Source organism: Embiotoca jacksoni, unplaced genomic scaffold (assembly GCF_022577435.1).
Source record: "Embiotoca jacksoni isolate LCO1_2020_lvr unplaced genomic scaffold, fEmbJac1.0.p SCAF_30, whole genome shotgun sequence".
Classification (NCBI taxonomy): Eukaryota; Metazoa; Chordata; class Actinopteri; family Embiotocidae; genus Embiotoca; species Embiotoca jacksoni.
In genome coordinates, this window is record NW_027185382.1 from 1,249,418 (window position 1) to 1,270,920 (window position 21,503).

General features: G+C 41.5%; 1 protein-coding gene across 12 annotated transcripts in view; it reads left to right on the forward strand.

Annotated features, from left to right (window-relative positions):
* The window catches only part of tns1a (tensin 1a), a 77,675-nt gene that overhangs the window by 22,567 nt on the left and 33,605 nt on the right, over window positions 1–21,503 (forward strand). For 9 of the 12 annotated variants that reach the window (XM_069163959.1, XM_069163963.1, XM_069163962.1 and 6 more), the window contains exons 1-4: window positions 7,665–7,970; window positions 15,519–15,557; window positions 17,189–17,230; window positions 17,398–17,421. In XM_069163959.1, the coding sequence (XP_069020060.1) occupies window positions 7,680–7,970; window positions 15,519–15,557; window positions 17,189–17,230; window positions 17,398–17,421 (396 nt within the window). In that variant the 5' untranslated portion in view covers window positions 7,665–7,679. Of the gene's footprint in view, window positions 1–368; window positions 407–7,664; window positions 7,971–15,518; window positions 15,558–17,188; window positions 17,231–17,397; window positions 17,422–21,503 lie in introns of those variants that run through there. The other 3 variants (XM_069163961.1, XM_069163964.1, XM_069163970.1) reach the window with 2 other exon arrangements.

Sequence of the window (21,503 nt, forward strand, 5' to 3'; positions counted from 1 at the left end):
AATAAAATAGAACTTGGTTGAACACAGCTCCGGGTCATTTTGACCCAAGGACAACACGAGGGTTAATGGATGGATGTTTGCTTTATGTGGCCACTTGGGGGCAGCACCTCAGCATGTTCGCATCAAGAATGAAGATGACCTTTTTGCAGTTTCCTTTTCAGGACACCCAGCAGCAAAAACTGTCATTCTTGATTGTCTGTTCTTTACAGGTAGAGTAATTATATTTAGAAGGAAACATGCAGGGTTTTCCTCTCTTCAATAATGATGGGGTGATCTTTTTTTTTTTCCTTATGTGCATACCGTATGTGTCAATGATTTCTGCTCTTGTAAGTGTAAATCAACAATTAATGCTGCCTCTTTTATTTCAGCATGCCGGTTGTCCTGCCATAGGAAATGTGAAGTAAAGGTAAGACACTGTAATCTCTTCCAAGCAAGTTTGTGGCATTTTATCTGACCTGACAAACTGAGTTGACACATTGATAATTTAATTTACTTTGAAAAAGTTGATATTCTGAGTCCTTGAAAGTTTAGAAAAATACTGTGAGACCTGCAGCGCATGAGAGGATATTACGCCATGATGTGGTCCGTTGTCTCTGCCCCTTGAAGGACATATTGCCTCCTCCCTAACTTCTTACAGACACCACATTTAATCCCAGTCTGCAGTGGAGAGGGGAAGAATGCATGGGGAGAGCGACTGAAAAGGAAGGATGGGAGGAATGACAGAAAGAGGGGAGGGAAAGGGTGAAGTGGAAGAGCGTAAGAAGGCTATTCTTAGTGGTTTCACTTGTGACTGTCGGGGAGAAATGTTCAAATGTCTTTCTTCTCCTCTCCAGCCTGGCCTGATTCATGGCTCCTCTCCCTTTCCCCCCCAAAACATCCTCAAAGCCATCCAGATATTGCAATAGGAACAAAAGCTGCGTGTTCCCAAAACATCCCAGGAAAAATCTGCCAAATACCTCTGAACCCAGGCAAAGCCATTTGTGGTGGCAATTTGGGGAATAATCAGGATAGCGTCATGAGTCATCAATTCTGGTGGTGACAGATGTTGGACAGGAAATGTTTTGAGGAAGGAAGAGTGAGGTGCGTGTGTGTGTGGGGGGGGGGGGGGGGGGGGAAGAAAGAACTGTAGATGATCATTTTGAAAGCAGCGGGGGGCAAACTGTAAATCTGGTTGAAAATTAGAGGGTTTTGGCATGACTTTTCTCATCCATATTTGTTAATGTGCTAATCCCAAAATTGGTTTACTTGGGCCCAAACATTTATGTTGGCTTGATTCAGTGAAATGGCACATGAATAAAAATAAACAGGACACAGTATGGCGGTGTTGGGCTCATTGCTTCGGGCCGTAAAAGCACGGAAAAGTAAAGTCTCTGCGCAAACACTGGTGTAGATTTAGGCAGACGGTGATGCTTTCTTCAGCAGACTCTTCGCTGACCTTGAACAATAAATTTGTCACAAAGCACAATGAGGTTGTTGCCATGCGGTTTGCAGACATGATCACTGCTGCGATGCACTGATTTTATTTAATGCGTTTATTATTTCATGCTGCCACAACTAGCCTTTTTATGCCTTACAGGAAGCAGGACAGTAAAAGACAGTTGTTTGAACGTTTTAACGTTTGTGCTTTTACCTTTTATGCAGCATATCTGTGTTTTTATGGCCTTTTAATGGTACCTATACTGATTTTAATGAGGGTTTAATGAAGGTAAATGTTTAACATATGGTGCGGGACAATATGTGTGTCATTTATTTAAGTGTCTGCACCATAAGTGAATTTAATTTGTTTCTATTTTTGACTCGTAGATATAATTAACTTCTTTTATTGGAATTCAGACAGACAGAAGAGATGGAAAGGGGTTCATGAGGTCATAATTATGACGTGAGGATTACATAATGATTTATATAGTTTAAAATTGGAGTAATGTATCGGCAATCATACATAAATTTAATGTATGAGCATCAAGCAGGGCCATAACTCCCACTTTAAGGACTTCCATTCAACAACTGCACGAGTTACACATGAATTTTGTGAAGGCGTATTCTAATATTTATTAGAGTATCTTAACCTGGTTCTTTTAGAAGAATGATAATTATACAAGTTTTAAAAAGCATGCAGACCATCCCGTATAGAGATGATATTTAACAGAGAGTACTGCTGGACATTTACCAGTGTTATGAAGTATTCAGTGACCTTTACTGACCTCTGTTGGTGACCTGAGAAACTGCAACATTAAAAGTCTGTCGTGTTAATGGCTGTGATTGACATCAATAAATATTTATGGCTAATGCAACTACTTTTTCACTTTTTTGGTTACTTTGAGGACATTACTGTTTTATGACCAGTTGCTCCAATTGCAAGGGGTGGAAAGCCTAAAACTGATACAGTATGACACTTATTTCAATTGGGCAGTAAAAGAAATAGACTTCTTGCACCTTTAAAGTCCATCAAATACTTTCTCTGCAATCTTGTTGTCGTTGGAACAATTAGCCATATTCTGCTAAACTTTAAAATCTGTAACCACGAGCAGCTCAATCATGGACTTTTTAAAGCTTATGAAAATGTCAGTGCAAACATCCAAAAGACAGATGTCCAGTAATGAAGAAGAGAAGCTGATAGTTTTTGGCTCCCCTTCATCTTCTGTTTTTCTTTCTGTTCGACCACAACCGTCTCGATGTGGACGTCTGTTGTTGGAGCCCTGAGGATGCTCTAGACTGGCGATGGATTCGTAGTTGTCCCGCAGCGTGTAGAAGACAGACTTTGGTGACCTCAGTCTGCTTGTTATGTGTGTCTGTCTTGAGGCGAAGGTTTGTCGGGACAGTGGCTGGGATTCTGCCCGAAATCTGGCCGGACACCTAACGTTTGGTTTTGGATACAGAGGCTCTCTGTGAGACAGGAGTCTCTTGTGCTGGTTCTTCATACCTGACTCTCAGGCTGCGGTTTCTCTCGGGCGTTTTCAGCTATGCCGGGAAATTTTGCTGTCGTAAATTAGATAATATTTTGGAATTTGAATTAGTTGAGCAACATGATCATTCATTCAGACTTGTGTTTCTGGCTCAAAATTCATGCTCCTTTTATCACTTTTTTTTCAGTGCATCTAAACACCTACTGCAAACAGACAGTTTATTTGCCAACCTGCAATGGAGTCAGGTGTGCAGAGGCTTTCACTTCGTTTGTGCCCAGTACATATTTCATTTGTGACAGAAGAGTTTTGCAACCCCTTCCACTTTTTAGATCTCCTGCAGATCAACACAATCCCACTGCCTGGGCTCGGGGTTCAGTTTGGCACCTGTACAACAGAAATATGCAAACAGATCCGTGTGCATGCGTGCATGCATGTTTGTCCTCTTGTGTTGACTGGATATCACAGCGTCTGTAAGCCCTCAGTTCTCTCTCACCCTTCATGGAAACAAGCCCTCATTATTCCTTATGATTTACCCCTGCCATGTCTCGGAGGAGCCTCCTGGAATGCCGCTGCCGTGGTTTGTTCTGTTCGCTGGGCTGGCGGGTTGGAAGACACAGGCGAGGTTTGGCAGGGAAAGGTAGGGGTAGAGAGGAATGATGGGAAGGGGTTGGACAAGACTGAGTGAGAGTACAAGAAGTTTGAATACTTCTCATGTAAACAACAACGCTGGAGAATGCTTCTGTCTCAACCTGGCTTCATTTTATGAAATGCTGTTTCCATGTTTGTGTTTAGATTCATGTGATTCAGTTTGACATATGTGATGCTGCTGCAATCCTACCTCTGCAGCAAGACAAATTTGTTTGGAGAACTTTGGAGTACGAATACAAGATAGATGCAAATTAGGGGAAATTTGACAGTGCGTGTTCACGCGTGTCTGTTTGGTCTGGCCTTGAGGATTCAGAGTTGAGATGATGGCTTATTTACTGTTTCTGTAATCCAGGAGAAAATCCGTTTTTCCAATTTGAGAGTTTGTAGCGGAGACCAGTAAGCGGAAATAGATTACATCTGAAATAACTTTTAATAATCTCCATGCAGCCGACCTGCAACTCGTTGTGTCTCAAGCATTTTGTTGTGTCCTAATTATAACAGCAAAGGTCAGTAGGAGAGAATTGGACCGCGTGGAGAATTGCTGATGTGTAACCTGGCTTCTTGGATTTAGAGAGCATCTCTGACTGCAAGCGTGCAGCCACACTCAACACCAGCAAGTTTTTGTACATTTCAAAATCCCACGACTTGTTTACCCAGAGCTGCTATCAGCTGGAGCCGAACAAAGTGCTCTCGTAATCAGGCTTTTTCCACTTCCTGCAGTTGTAGATGTTCACAGATTTTGGACCAGCAGGAGGGGTAAAACAGGATGATGAGGAAGTGAGTCATGGTTGCAGTCCAAGAACAAAATAAAACAAAGAGGTTATAAGATTAAAAATCAAAAGAGCATATTCCTGTTCATGCATTTATACTTCACATTTTTATTGCTTGTTATCTTAAAAATGAGAAGAAACTCCCTGACAATCTGTTAACAGCCTCCAGTTTCGAAAGTGCATCCTTGTCTTAAAGCTGTTAAGGTTCCGAAGCAGATATGGCAATCCAGTTTCTATTTTTAGAAAATCTAATAGTTCCTTTGTCATGCGAAAGAAAATCAAGGGGATATTATTGCTGTGAGGAGACTCAGACGGTCCCGTTTCATCTCTAGTGGCCCGAAATCCCTGTCAGTCAGCCTGAGCTCACTCGCTGCTTACATAACACGAGCACTGATGTGGAAGAAACAGCTAAGCATTTTAGAGAGAGTCAGGGTGCCCTGCCATACTTTATACTGCTATCAGAAAACTCTCAGGGTCTCTATGTGTAACAGAATACTATTAGTACTGTAAAAAACTGACTCTAAAGCAGGTTGTTTTGTCTCTGGGTCCATTCAGGCACATTCCTCACACAGCTAAGCCTGATTTAAACTAAGCCAGGCCTTTTCCGGTGCAGAATTTCGAGGTCAAGTGTTTTGAGGTCTAGGTTTTTAATCCTGGCATCCTAACATTTTAATCCACACCCTTAACATGTGTGGATGTGTGAAAACTGGGAGCAGCCTTTAATTAAACCTCTGGTAAATGACACGCTCCATAAAATGCAACCCAGAAGCTCTTTAATATCACAACACGCACGGCTGGAGCCCCGATTTATCACATACTGTAAAAGTTGGACTATTTATGTAAATTAGCAGTGTGACATTGTCTGTGCATCAACATTTTTGACTGATTGGTAGAAAGAGAAAAATGGGAGACTTGAAACCACACATGAAAGACAACAAAAGGCAGACAAATAAGAGATTTGCTCAGTGTTACATGTTTTAGAAAAAAAGAATAAAAAAGAAAAGAAAATAATACTTATATTATTTGGTAATAACAGAGACAAAGTCTGTGCATCAATGAGATGTTGTTTGCTAGATTCAAACTTGGAAAGTTGCTATTCGTGGTGGGCATCTTACCCCTAACCCACAGCCCCAGGTTTCCAGGACAAGCTTGTTTACATTGCATTTTGCTCCCTTGCTGCCTCACCTGCCATTCAAATTCATGCAATGCCCGCCATATTTCCCGAAAGACCGATGTTTCCCTTTTAACAACAACAATTTTTTAACAATGTATTTAAAAATCAATCTGCAACAGGTGACCTCAAATTCCCTTGTTTAGAATTTTTCCCTGAACAGTCTTTCATAACTTTTCAGTGGTGTTTTTCAGGTTGTTTTTTTCCTTCTAAGGTTCTATTTTTTTTATCTGCTTTATCTTCCAAAAGTGAGAAAGCAGAGCAAGGACAAAAACACAGTAAGACGTGCATAGAAGCAGGGATGAGGAGCGTTCAAGAATGTTGGCATGGAAAAGAGAGTAACCATCCAAGCATGAAAGTGAAAAAGGTAGAACGAGAGAAAGAGAGAGAGAGTGGAGGTGAGGTAGAGAGAAAATGAGACACACACACACACGCATGCGTGCACACACACACACACACACACACACACATAGAAATGCACCAGAGCCAAGCCTCCTCATTCCTCAGCAGCCCCTTCACAGAGCAAGCCTGTTTCCCCGGCGCAAACACGTCACATCAAAGAGCCATCACAGCATGTCTCCATAGCAACACCCTTCAGCAGTATAGATGCAGCACGGTAGTTGGGAGATAGCGTTGGCAGACAAATGGTACCGACGGCCTAATAACCGGGTGCTAGCAGATGACTGATGGCCCAATTTACCAGTCCTCGTCTGGAGGTCACGAGCCGAGTTCACCCCGAGAGCTCGAAACCCAGCGGGAGGCGAGCAAATATTTTCCTACAAGTATTTTAGAAGAGAAGGATTTTTGGGTGTCTGTTGATCTTTTGTTCTGGAGCCAGTGTCCATCTTTATATTCAGGACAGCTGTAACTTTTCTCCTGCTCGAAGATGAATTTCTTGCTGCTTTGTTTTCATTATTTTTAGGCAATTCTTTCTGTTTGCATTCTCAGAGATATCAAAACTTTCAGGAGGATGGATTTTCACATGCTCCATATCTGTGATTATTGTTAACAGTACTTCTTGTGTGCTCCGCCCATATCTTAAACATGTCTATTTGTTTTTCTTATATTGGAGTTTGTTCATGGAGTTCGCTCAAAAGAGGTTTAACAAGAAAGTTTAACCTCACTGTGGACTCATTGACCCCAAACAACAGGAATGCCATAACATATTCATACATTTCTGTGTTTGTAAAGGATTTTTTGCTCCTGGTCACAGTGTGTTGAAAGTTTCTCACCCTAAACAAAACAACCGTGGCTCCCCACCACCCCTACTTGCCAGATTTGCAATGTCTGTTTGTTCTCCACATATTTGATGTGCGCTCTCTGCTCAAGTTTGAGGACCAAGAGCGGTAACTTTGCATACATACTCACGGAGGTTATAGCTTTGCCCTGCTCCATGCACGTCACAGTGCTGTGACTGTAAGTGTTACAGCTTAAATACTGTTTGTGAAGTCCGAGACCCCAAACAATGAGGAAGGGAAGCCAAAGCTAACATCTTCAGAAAATAGGTTTTCTAGAAGTCAATACTGATAAATGATGACAATTATTTGCAGTGAAGAAACAACAGAGGCGTCCCTTCCCATTTTCCCTCTCAGTCTCTCTGTTAAGCATGTGTCAACAGCTACAGAGAGGAGAGAGAGAGAGAGGAATAGACAGAGTGGGCTAGCAGAGGGAGGAATACAGAGGGATAGAGTTACTGTCTGCCCCCGGACCACTTTTGCTCTCTAGTTTTGGGTACCGGAATCGAAAGGAGCCCCAAGCCACTTTCTTGGCCTTATATAGTGTGTTTCAACATTTCTTGGCAGTTGACAGGAGGAACCAGAGCCAGCAGTATAAAGAGTGTGTCCTGGTCCAGTCCAGACGCTGCGCAGACATCCACATGTGCACACAGATATAAACACAGAGTCGAGTTCAGTAGCTCGCTGGCACGCGTTCGGGATTACTGCTGTTTTGAGCAAGAGGGTGTCGCAAGTTTGCACGAGAGGGAGAACCTAAATGCAGGACTCAGACAGGTAAGGTGAATACACAAGCTTTTATTGTTCTGGATGGTTGGATTTGGAGGTATAAGGCATGGAAAGGAGTAAAGGGAAAGCTGGGGAAAGTTCAGAAGTAGCAAAACAAAAGGAAAACACTCGGGTTTAGATCAAGCGGAAGCAAGAGCCATCCTACCGCTGTTACTGAGCTGACGTGATGGGCAGCAGGTGTGTGCAACCAGCCTGTAATCAGCAGCCAGAGAGCCACAACCACCGTCGGCACAGGGAACACGAGGAGGGGAAAACAAGGAAACGGGAAGATTCTGGGAGGAGCTGGCAGGGCCTTGACAGAGGGGGCGGAGGAGGAGGAAAGTGCCTGTATTTGGTACTCCCTCTCTTGCCCTCCTTCTCTCCTAGAGGGGGGTGTGAAGGCAGGGAGAATGCAGAGGTAGAGACAAGGCAGAAGGGGAGAGAGGAGAGCGTGAGAAAAAGTGGCACCGGTGTGCAGGTAAGAGCAGATTATTAGATGCATCGGGAGATTTTTTGGCAATATATTCCATCTCCAGCATGGATGGTTTATATGTTGAACTTCTTAAAATGGGTCTTCAAGAGGAGGACCTCAAGCTGACTTTTACAGTTTTTAATTCATAAACATGGCTGCAGGAGCATGAGTTATACAGCGACAACACAGAGGGGCTCTTGGATGTAATGTCAGCTGAAGCTGGTTTTCCCTACATGTTTTGGATGCAGGCTAGTCTGCCACACACTCATGGGAAAGTCGGTCCCATGGGAACGTGACAGACAGAGTTAATTTAAGTTGCTGTTTGAGGCTCGGCAGCCCTTCACGACCCGACGAGTAGTGATTTGTGGCAGCAGAGTTGGAGAGAGAGCGGGAGCAACTGGTCAACACAGCAGGCAAACACGTGTTTTCTCTCTCAGCATAACCTGCATCTGCTTCGGCATTACAAGAAGTAAAGTAGGGCAGTTGGTCAAGCAGAAAAGGACTTCTTTTTTTTTCTTAATTTTAGTTAGACTTTCTCTCACTTTTTCTCTCCGAGAGACGATGCAGACTGATGGTGGCAATCATTCACCTCTGACCTTGAGCTAACATAAAGATGGCAGTTAAACATGAATGGCCAAGAGGTCGTGAGGCTTGTGTTTTCCTGTCTCTCACTAAAGAGCCAAAACAACAGAGAGGAATGCAATTTCCAAACGGGCCCAAAATACAACACGCATTTTAGACTGCGGTCTGTTTTTCTTGAGTACTTTTGGAATTTCATTTGAAGACATTACATAACATTGAAGCTGATGCTCTTGCCCTGTCATGACAGTTTTTTTTTTTTTAAAGTGGTTATGTCTCAAGGGAAATTCTCTTTCACTTTCTCCACCTTTCCAAAAACCCTACCTCATGTCTTCCACATTTCATAACTTGAAGATTTTCTCAGAAAGTTACAGAAAGGCTGCTATCCCTGTAGATTTATCCCCCCTGAACTTTTGGTCTCCTTAGTCCAGCGTCCACCATGCCTTAATGACATACTTAGTTTCCCTCAGGACAGATGAAACATCAGAGAAGTGAACCCTTGACGACCTCAAAAGAAATGTACCATAAATTGCAAAATCATTTTGAAAGGTTAAAATGAGATAACTTTGATTGCCAAGAAGGAATTCTTCTCACGTGTCACTGCAGACAGAGAGTGTATTTTCTTGTCACGCATCACAATTGTTTTCCAGATTGAAGATATTCTGCTTCATGAGAAGAGCACACAAACAGAAAGTGTGGCTGGTAAAAATGTGAAAACTACAAGATCCTCCAGTGGCGTCAGCTCCAAAGTATGTGCTGCGAAGTGTTATAAAAGTAGTGACCAGAGAGGATGGCATTTAACACGCAACCACACAAGAGGCCACGGCTGAATTAGTAGAGACTTGGCCTACCCACTAACTTATTTCTGTAAATAAGTGACAGGTTGGCAAGGAAAAGCAAAAAGCAAGTTTGGATTAAAGGGAAATTTCACTCCAAACTAACTCAAACAATCTGCTTCAAGATTTACAAGAAAAGTGCAGACAAAAGCATCAACTGACGCCTTCATAGATATAATTGAATGAATTCTTATTTTCTAGTAGGCCTTTATTTTATTGCACTTTTCTGCATGTATATATATCATGATTTTGGCTTGGCGTTGGTTCTTTATTCTCGCTTCACTGTGCTATTAGTGGTCAAATGAGGAAAAAAGCATCCTGCAGCCACCCCTAATTAAACAGGAACTGATAGGCGAACAGAGTGCGGAACAGACCCATCAGCAACGTCCAACATCGGTTCAATCCAGTAATGATGAAAACATGCTTGTTTTTTAACTTCCAAAGAAACGCAGCCTTTGAAGTGCTACAGAACGGCATGCATTTTTATTGCACTTTTTTCCCACCAGTGGAAACCCAAAATCTTGCAAATCAGGTGAGATTTTGGTTTTAAATCTGTGCCATTGAAATGGTTGCCATTTATTGAAAACCAGAATAAATGACCTAACATTTATAATATGCAGTCATGAATAAAACTCCAAGACGAGCTTTCAGATTTGGAGGTTTTCAACCTGTGTCCAAAGTGAGCCATAATTGCACATCTGATATTCATCATTTCCTTGTTTAATGGCGTATTTTGTCGTCTGTAGCTCGCTGTGAGTTGGTTGTAACCATACAAGAGGTGAAGCAGCCAAGCCAGAGCCCGCTCACCACTAGCTGTGGCCTGACCGTGATCAAATAGCTGCTTCCTCAGTGATCCATGGTCTCTGGCCGCTTGCGCGTCGATTTTATGAAGTTCCTTTGTGCCTCAAACCAAACAGTGGTATGTCGGTTTCGAGGTGAAATAATGTCAGTGCCTTTGTTGGACACAAAACTGAGCTCACTGGTAATCAAAATAGTTGAAACAAGAAGGCAATCCACTGTGATGAGTCTCATTGTAAATAACCTCCTGTATGTTGTGGTATGCTTTGTCTGAACCATTTAGGGTCGAGGCAAACACTTGCGCTTGTCGGACGATTTTTATGCTTATTTATGGTGTGTTAACCATGTGGAAGTGATTTTGTTCTCTTGTGAAAAAATATATCCCCTTCTTGTGTTATCCACAAGATTTAGACAGCAGATTCCTCATAAAAAGACGGGGTGGGGGTTTAGGGGGGCTTTGGTAGATTTCATGTCATTGAGAATTTCCGAAGAGCTTCAAAGGGTGTGTTTTCATCCAGTCACGGTCTGGTCATTTGTCCGACCATCACAGGATGGTTTTCATGCTGTGGAAAGACCCTGTTTGTGTTCAGCTATTAAGCATTGATGGACGTCAGTGGAAATGGCTGGCAGGCAGCGTGTTCTACTTTACAAAAACAATTATTGAGAAGGTCTGTGTACACGCCATCCTTCTCCATCCTGTTTGGGTGTTCTCTAAAATAGCAGTTAGATCTTCAGGGCTCAACCCAGACTGAAAGGCATGCTTCACAGTGTTTGGGTCCAAATTTAGACATCCACCAAGTAGACAAAATAACATGTTTACAGAGTGGATATTCTCTTTTAAAGGATATTGAACCATGAGTTTGATACAGTGACTCTTTTTTGATGTTATAGATAGCATTTTAGTGGTAAAATGTTCCCAAGCTGTTTTCTGTTTTGGCAGGATTGAGCCCGAGTAATTTATTTTGCTATCATTTTACTACAACTTGATTTAAGTGTCCTTTTAAAGTCGAGATACGATATTATTTAACCATTGACGGCATTCGACACTGCCAGCTTGCCGCTGCCAGCGACACACTGCCACCCAGTCGAACACGGCGCATTACACACTTGACATTATGTCAAAATGTTAAAGCGGGAAGGAACAAGTTCTCCACCATCACAGTGCTCGGCGTATTTATTAGCCCTCCAAGTAAAACAGAAGCCCAGCCGATGTATAAATCCCTCCAAAGGGGCTGTTTGAGCTCCAGTCCTTATTTGGCCCCCATTTGGAAAGTGAAGAATTTACTTTCTCAGGCAAACTGCCATCAATGCGGCAGTGACTCTTGTGTGGGCAGGAGGAGTGCTTGAGGAATTTTGAGTGTGGTCGAACCAATGGCAGACGTATTTATTGGAGCCAATGAGATGATTTATGCACAGTTGCAAACACATGATTCATCACCTAGGATGAAGATGAACTAAAATCAGAGCAATAATTACAAAGTTAGAGTTAAAAGGGTGAAAATCTGTCAAAGTACAACAGCTTTCACAAGTTGAGAGAATCAAAAAGTAATGCAAAAATGTGAGGGAAAGAGTCAGGTAACATTTTACTAATACTTCAAATTCACTAAAATGCAAAGCTGTCCCTGCTGTTTGACAAGATGCACATGAGGTTGCTGAGCAAGCCAGTTATCGTTTTCCTCTTCTTGTGAGGATACTTGTTCCAGCCTGTTTGAAGTTTGTGAAAGTGAATAAAAATAAGAGTTCATCACCATCCTGCTTGAACTGCAGCACCTTAGCTCATTATACAAAGATTCAACTCAGTGGACCGGGCTTGAGAGTCATGCTTTGATATCCTGCACTCCCCATTTCCATATAAACCCACTTGAGTGCTTGAGCAACACTTTCGCTGAAATCATTAAAGCTCTCGCTGATCCACGCTCTCAGGATGAGCAGGAAGGAGATCAAGAAAGAAGGTGGCAGCTCCACGAAGCTGTCGGGCCTCACCTGAGAGATTTGACCTTTGTAATTCAACAACCACCCGCCTTAACTCACCTCCGTTTGCCCCTTAATGATGCCTTTTGGCTGGGTGGAGATTGCAGAGAGGCCCCCCGGTGGCTCAGTTGACTCCTTGTTCTAGTTCATTGGCTTCCCAGACGCCCCTCGTGACTCGGTGAGATTATAAGCTCCCTGTTTTAAAAGATTAAACCCACTTTGATTTCGTTTCTCTCCCTGTTGGAGAGTTTTGTTTGTGGTCTGCTGATCACTGGGAGGTGACCGGGGAGACTCATGCAGAGGTCAAAGGTTAGGTCAGCATTCTTTGCTTTATTTTACATGGAATCAGACAAAGTCAGAATTCAAGCATATCATTAGGTTACAATGGAGAGTGGGTTAAAGTATTTTTAAGAATTTTTAAGTATTTTTAATTCTGAGGCAAAAGATGACAGAAATTCATCTAAAACTTAGACTTATGTGCATTTTAATACCAATTCGGATGACAGTGTAAAATAAACTGGCTTTTTGGGACAAGACGACAGCATGAATCATCAATTCAAATCTTTAGTTTTAAAACTGTGGTAGATAACGCTAAAGGAAAGATGCCCAGATAAGGACAGATAACACTTGAAAATGATCAGACAGGTTTTTATTTCTCAAGATTTGTCTTTCAGATTTTCAGATCCTCCAGATGGAGTTGCATAAACAGTTACTGACAGATGAAGTTCAGGTGTTAGTCCGGTTCAACGCTGAGGCGTGTGGCATGGCCTCTGAGATTCCTGCACTTTTATCCGTCTGAGCTGGTAAAAAAGCATGTGAAGCCTGCATTAGTCTGGCTTCCAGCTGCACCAGCCATATATGGATGAGGTCATGGGAGCTGTTGTGAAGATTTTAAGTTACACTGAGACATGGTGTTTGAAGGAATTTAAGATGTGTGGTTACGAAGTCTGCGTCTGTGTTTTCTCTCAGGAAGCAGTCTGCTCTTATGACTGTGCCACTAGATCAGTGATGTGGCAACAATAATTTCAAGCAATGTTAATGTTCTCACTCCCTGAAAACCATTTTTATATGCACATATATATGGTTTCTGGATGCAAACGTACAGTAACCACAGAGACTCAGAGTCATCTTCATAACCTTCTGACCTTTAGAACAATACTGGAGGGAGTCATCATCAGGACATTTGCAGGTGTTTGCTACAGTACAGCACTCAGAGCAGCACCTCCTGTCAACTGTAAATAAAGGCAGATGCTCTTGCTACAAGGCCCTGGGGCCAATGGGACCGCCAACACTGATATATGAATGTCGGCAGCGGCCCCAGGTATTGTAGGGACAGTAAAGAGCAAGCATGAGTCGACTCGCTTGTAGCTCCTTGTGAATTTGTATTCTCTTAGCCTCTAAAAACTAGCCAGCGGGGCATTTGCTAATGTTGTTGCTTAAGTGCACTTCAAGCTTAGAAGCTTGAAAATCTTGGAAAATGAAAAATATTTCAATGTTATTATTAAAAATACGATGATTCTTTGGATTGATCCTCTTTTTTTCAGCTTGTTGAGACTTCTTAACTCCTGACAAGAACGTGAATAAGATTAACTCCCAACATGTCAAAACTAGCCCCACAATAAGCAGCCTTTTGTTTCATAATTGCATTTCACTTGCATGTGCAGAGCTTTCTTTTCGACATGTTAGAATCGTCTTTATTTTTCTATCTACATCCTTGTATTTGTATGCATGCTCGATTAACTGGTGATTCTAAATTGGTCTTTGGATGGATGGATGAATGCATCCCTGGATTCATCACCATTCAGGACAGGTCATGGTGCCAGTCATACATCATAGAAATGAAGACTAATAGGTTTGGTAACATGTAGGCTCTCCTCTTATGATTTCATCACTACTCTCTTGGACAGCTTCTTGTACAAGTGCTTTGCTTCATGCACCACATCAGCACTGACTGGTGGACTGATGTCATCACACTGCATATCAGCATGCATCTGCTCTGCTGCGATGTTATCCGACTACTGTATTCTGATACGCTTGATGATAGCATTACAAAGTCAATGAGTCTTTTGTTTTCCCAGGGCAAACTAATTAAAGCCGCTTCCTTCCTGCTCGTGTCTGTTGACTGCTGATAGCGCCCTCTCATCCCACCTCTCGTAAACATCCGTCAGCTCGCAGCATGCTGGGATACCGGCTGCTGCACGCACTCACCTAACTACACATGCATCCACGAACTTCCCAAATGTGCGTTTATCTGTACACTCTAAAGAAAACACAATCAGATGAAAGTCATACAGCGTGCCATAAAGTGCCTGTTTATGCATCATAATCAGTGATTTGAGGCACAGAGTGTAATACAGACTATTAGGAGCCACACTTGCCTGCCATGGATGCTACGAGCAAAATAGTTTTGAGATTTAGATTAGCTTGGGTTGCCCTAACTGCTATTTAAAGATGCTACATGTAGCATTGCAACATCAGGAAATCAATATGGCTCTAAATTTGAGGTGATAGTATTATTAGACGAGAAGTGACACTGTTGCTGGGAGGTCTGGAAACAGGTACTGGACTGTCCTGTTGGTTGGGAAACCTTGTGTTGTTTACTGCAAGTGGTTGCAAGGACTGTTTTGCAGAAGATGGGAAAATGATCCTCAGCTGGGAGGGAAACAACTTCAACAACAACAACTTTATATCACCAAGTGTACAAACTGAGATCAGGTCTTCCACAGTGATGTTTATTAATGTACACTCAGGTATACAGGAAGTCACTCCATGGCTTTTATCAGTGAGCAATCATTACTTAGTCCCTATCACCTCCTGGAGTATTTGTAGTGTATTTGCTGCAAGTAACAACCACTAATGTGTCAAAATTGTGGTTCAGAGGTTTTTAATAGTCTGTTTAACAGAAAAAAACATTATATTCTCTAACTCTAAATCAGCTTCCACTTGGCTGACAGCTGGGTTGTGTTTGTAGTGTCACAGAGCAGATCAGGACACCACCAGGAGGACCCATATCCTCCCCTGCAAAAATATGCTGCATGAATCAGAGTGTAATGCAGTGTTTAATTGTTTTCTGACTTTCACAGGAAGTATTCTCTCTCAGTGTGAATTCAGGTCCAATACTGAATTTGCCTGCAATGGCTGTTTCCCATAGAAACAGTCCGGTTTTTGCGTTGTTTTTTTTTTTTTTGAGGCAGTGGTTATTTTGGTTCCGTTGGTGGATACTCAGGCATTCAGGAGGAAACATTTGGAGATGTCTCTCCCTCCCTGTTTCTACAAAAATAAGTGCAAGTCTTACAGTGGTGTTTTTAAAGTACTTTAGTACTTTTAAGCTTTTCCTCTCTCATGATTTCTCTTTTTCCTCTATTTCCAGGTCACCACATCATGTCAAACAACTACCAACTGTGAGCTGGTGAGTATAGTATACATGTCAATTTCTGCACAAACGGGACCATTAAGGAAACATTTAAAGATCTTTTTAACGTCCTTCGTAATGTGATGGTCCTCCCTGGCATTGTGGAAGAACCATACACAGGAAGCTCTGTGAGGTCAGAGGCTATACCCACGAGAGCTTCCTCCCTTTTCCTACAACTCAAACTGGGCCCTGATTTGAGCTGTAGACGTGATAGGAGATTGATGATGATGCTGGCAGTGACAATGATAAAGATGATGCTTATGATGATCATGATTTGTCATGAAAGCAGTTTCTTTGAGGTCATAAAAATGTGGCTTTGTGTTTGGTTGATCTAAATCTAACCAAATGTGGAAAATAAACTATGATGTCATCTTGAGGACCTTTGAGCACTGCACTTACCTCATAACTACAACGATTACATGGACAGTGCACGAATAGATTAATCAGAATATCTAGACTAAAACTATTACTTTGAATAAATACATTATATGAATTTACAATGCTCCTGAGACCTCAACATTCTGAAACTTGAGAAAACTGAGAAAACATAGATGCCGTTCTATCAAATCTTTGATTTGGTCTGAGACTTTGAGGATGCTGTTTAAGTGCTCCGTCAGTAGAAGAAGAAAGATACTGAGCTGCAGTGATTATTCCCCTCTCCTCTCCGACTTGCTGCTTTATGGGACAAAAAGTGATTTATGCACTGCGACACCACGACTTGAGTCATTTTCATTTTAATGAGGTTGAAATTGGAGTTATTATTCACTTCCATAAAGGGTGCTTGCTCAGCAAATGTTGGGTTATGATTAGAAAGCCAGCAGGAAGAGCAATTTGATCATTCTCCTGATTTCTAGACAAATATAAAGTGGTGCAGTGGGTCCTGTTTTATGTTATTAAGATTAAGCGCCAATGATATGACCAAATTAGGCACATTCCAAACTACAGTAACTACTTTTCACGTATTTACTCTGGGCTCTGGCCTTTTTAAATCACCGCTGCAGCTTGTTAAACAGTCCCGCGGATTTGTTTACAGAGCCCACATCAGGCCAAGCTGCTCAGTTGAGAGATTTTCCTTAACACATGCATCATTGTCGAGCTGCGTGTTATATTTCCTTTTGCTGTCACTCTCCATCTCTGCCACTTTCAGTGACACACATGCACACATTAAGAGGGACAGCTTTTATGTTTAAACACTTTACATGCCTCCAGATTAAGCTGGATTAAGAATTTTCTCAAAACACAATTGAATTTATCCGAGGAGACTCTACATATATTAACAGGATTTATACGGAATAGCAGTTAGAACAACAGAAACAAACATATGTTTTGTTTTGGCCTGGCTTGATACAAAAATTTCATTTTGTTTCAAAAAGCAGCACCAAAATCTAAACTAATTTAAAACCTCTTACCACTAAAATATTTGAAATTCCTTTTCAATCAGTCAAAAAAAAAAAAAAAAAATCAAATTTATTTTACAAAAATATAAATGGAAGAGAGACAGACAGAGATATTTTTAAAAAATTGTCTCTCCACCATATTCCTTATGCTTTCTCTCATCATGGTGTTTCTTTGTCACTGTGAAAGAAACAATGACTAACCCACTGACTCTGTCTCACGTCTCTCTGCAGCCTCCCACTCCTCAGCTGCCATTAAAGCATGTAGATACACCGGTAAGTAACACCTTCCTCTGTGCAAGTGTTTAAGAAGACATGCTTTAGAAGCGGTTCATTCATGAATGCTGTAATAACAGTCCTTATGTGCACCATGTGGAGGAAAGTCTGACACCTCTGTTCATACACATCTGTGTACTTTTGGCTCTTTCTCTTGGTTTGGGCAGCGAAACCTCTTAGTTCCAGTAAAGGTAAATATTTTGTTTATTTATAGAGAACAAGTGTTTCCCTCTTGATTGAATCACATCTGATTGCTAACAAGAAGCTGCTCTGTTCCTCTCTAATGCTTATAATAGTGACTCAGCTGTCATCATGAAAGATGCTACGCTGTCTGTGTCATATTGTTGGCTGAGAAATCCCCCGCAAGAACTGATGCTTTACTTCTGTTTAAAATGGAAGGAGCTGAGCAGTGTAAGCAAATAGGACTGGAGATGCAAAAAAGAAAATACAGCTACCAACTGTAGACACACAGATTCTCATGACTTCTTGTTTGATGTTAAACATGCAACCTGCAAGAACTTTGTGTCAACTTTGCAGCCTGTCCACTGATGAAATTGTCAGCTTTTAATTCACAACAAAAATATTGTATTTAATCAATAATCTGAAAATGAGGCTCTATCCCGAAATACAACTCCAGCCTGTTCTTACAAACTGCAGAAGTTGGCAGCACCATGCAACACATAACAGCTAACCAATCAGAGCACACAGCTTTTACATCATTAAAGTAAATAGAGGCACCTCTAAATATGTTATATTGACAGGTTTAATATAGAAAAAAAGTATTTTATAGACCTTTTTCACAGCAGAATTTTGACATATCATGCAAAGGAAAAACACATGTGCATTAATGATGGCTGCATTCCACTTAGAAGAGGTTCTAGTATTGTGTGTGCTGGTTCACTGGAACACTTTAAGGAACTGAGCCATCATTAATGTTATTTATTCTACCTGCTGTCAAAAGACAAAAAGTCTTATGAAAAATATCTATGGGAAATGTATTATTTAAGAACTGAATGAGGACATTTAAAAAAATGTTATAAGTAAATTTAATTGTTTTTTTGTATGATTTTCATGCATAATTAGAAATTTGCTCTGCGGATTTATTTATCTATGACTGCCTTTGAAATGATCAATTCATTAGTTGCTTATAATCAATCGTAAAACAATGCAGGTCTGTAATTATTCCAGTAGCAGCCCCCTCAGGTGGACTCAGCAAAACTCTGTTCTGTGCCGGTTTAAAGAAATGTTCGGTACATACCTTACAAAACCAGAAGGCTGTAGTGACATCTGTTGCTGCCAGCTCGCTGCAAATTGTGTCTCGACTTTGCCAGAAATGGAAGCCAAGGCCTGGCCTGAGACGAGGCATGCATGTTTCTGCTTGACATTGCTAAACCATGAAGGGTGTGGGCGCGGGTGGTGGGTTTCCAAGAAGGCAAGCTTCCAGACAAATGAGAGGGGAGAGAACCACTGCTAATGTATAAAGAAAACAGTTTACTCAAGCCAGCAGTGACAAAGGCTAAATTTGTTAGCTTGTTTAAAAAATTTTGAGATTAAAAGGAGGCCCTTGGTTTAATTTTCCTTTTCATGAACCCAGAAGCAACATTTATTCAAGAGATAAAAGCACCAGTGATGTCTTGGATCCATCTCTCTTTGTGAGTCACAGTAATGAGTCAGTGTTTGCGTCAGACGTCGCCCGGATGTTTATATCGGCAGCAGAAGTGAGACGGTGACTCAGAGTCGGATTATAAACACAGATTGGCCTGTGTACACCAGATTGTGTGGAGATTAATTCATGTTCGGTGCATTCACTGAGGAAGGCAGAAGACGGAGAGATATCTGATGGATGCCTTCAATTTCATGTTCCGTGTCACATTTTAAGGGAATATTCCACCAAAAACCTTACAGTGTCCAGCGCTGTTTAAAATGCTCCCACAATGCACAGCTCCAATTTGTCATTACCATACTTTAGTTAGCTGTTTGCATTTGTTGCTATCAACAAACAAAATCAAACATACTGCACTGTAGGGCAATGCACCAAACAGCTATCTGTGCATGCACCAAACAAAAGCATGTATTTTACGCACATGTTCAGGATTTATCTGCAAATTTTGTCAGAAACTGCGGCTTGTCATGCTCAATAAAACAAGCTGCAAACCTTGCAAATCTACGAGCATTAAATTTGATACTCAAGACATTTTTCTGTCACTCAATTTTCCTTTAATATCACTCCATCAATATCACATTCATTCTAATTTCATTTATGTTGTGCTTTTTCCTTAGTGCACTCCGAGTTGCCAGTCCAATCTCTTTTATTAAAATGCACAAAAAACAAAACAATTAAGTGTTGATATAAGTGCCAGCATCCTCTTTTACAACAGTGAGCAGCTGGGATTTTGGAAAATGTGGGCATGTACTTATGAGAATCACAAACACTAAAAATACCAAGACAATAGCTCCTAATTGTCTTGTTTTTTCACTGTAATTACAGAAAGTTGTCACAAACAATTTGACAATGACATATTGGTGTTTGGGGGTGAATGCCATAGATGTTTCACTGAAACATTAGTTACACCCTGAGCTGGGTGTGAACCTAATTTATCATTCGTGTCTGTTGTCAAACCAAAACAATCTCTGCTGTGGTTGTTAGTCCTTATCAAAGCAGTCCTCGTGTTATCCAATCATATCAGGTTGCATTTACTACATGTTTCATGGAAATAGTCTCGTGCTCGCTGGTTAAAATCTGTACATCGGGGCTCGATTTCAAAGGAAATCATTCATTTTCTTACCGAGTTATCTTCTGCTTTCTGCCCTCATCCTTAAATCCAGGAATCATCATTGTATGGGGTTTGCCACACATGTCTGCGTCCACTGTGTGTGTGCGTCTGTGTTTTTGTGGACAGATAACAGAAGGAATATTTATTTGGTTAGTCCATACAGGATACATCCATGGGGGTTTGAGTCAAAATGCCCCATTGTGACCATAATTGAGTCAGTGTGGGTCCTGTTGAGGGTCATACAAGTACACTATGGGGACTTTCTAATCAGTGTTTGGCTCACGAAAGAATAGAGTCAGAGTGGATACACGCATGTAAACTACAGATACTGTAATTCAGCAATGATGTTGACAGACTCAGAGAAAAAGTCATTGTTGTTTTTCTTCAATGTAATTTTTAAGTGTAATTAAGGTTAAACCCATGCAGCAGACAAGCATAAACATACATACATACATACAGGAACTATAGAGTACACAAGCACACGGCACGGGAAAAAAGAGATGAGAAGCAAAGGAGGGGGGAGTCTGAAATAATGAGAGATAATGAGAGCGAGGGAGGAGTAGTTCCAGAGAACACAAAATGGGCAGGAGAGAGAGGACGAGAGGAAGCAGGAGAAAGTAGGGACAGGACAGTTGAGAAGCAGAGAAGAGAGGGAAGATGCATCATGATATCTTACATAATCGCTGATGAGGTCTGGCACAGAGGGCATGGACTGTAGCATCTTTTTTTTTTGTCACGAGGATGAAACTGGAGCTCTAATCACCTGGATGATGCCCTGACATTTAAAAACAAATTAGACTGGATGTACAAACCCAAACTTTGTTTGAAATCTTGTCATTTGCAGTTTTATCCGAGTCCAGAAATAGTCCAAATATAGACAGTGATTCCCCTACCTGTAGCCATGCCTCTGGGCAGCTGTATACGAAGGCAATTTGCCGACATTCGTTCTTCGTGGAGATGGAGCACTGGGTACCTGTTTAACAAGGTAGGCCATTCCCACACAAAGATGGCTGTCATTTATCTGTAGTTTTCTTTTGATAATATATTCTTGTCTCTTTCTCAGTATTTGGTAACATCGTCTATGGTACTTCTCTCCAAGTCAGTCAGAGATGTAAATTGTAAATATAAAGTTTCATGGTAGTAAAGTCATCCAGTGCAACACTGTGTGTTTTTCATAGTGGAGGTCTATGGTACAGAGAATATGGACTATCCCTGGACTTGTCCTTTAAATGTTGAAGCTGGTGTTATGATGTGCAAAGTGCAGACAAATGCTCATGTATATACGCTCTTTACACGCTGATTGACTTTCATTTGTGCTCCCTTGTTGCAACAAGCCAACAGATTGTTCCTACGATTTGAGATGCACCGGCGTAACACCCCTGAAGCCTCATGTGAACAGGCTGTTTCACTTTGCAAACACCATCGTCCGTGGTCCTCCTAGCATCTGCTTCCTGTCAGATCACTGAGAATTATGCTTCCCATTTCGGCTCTTGGGGGAG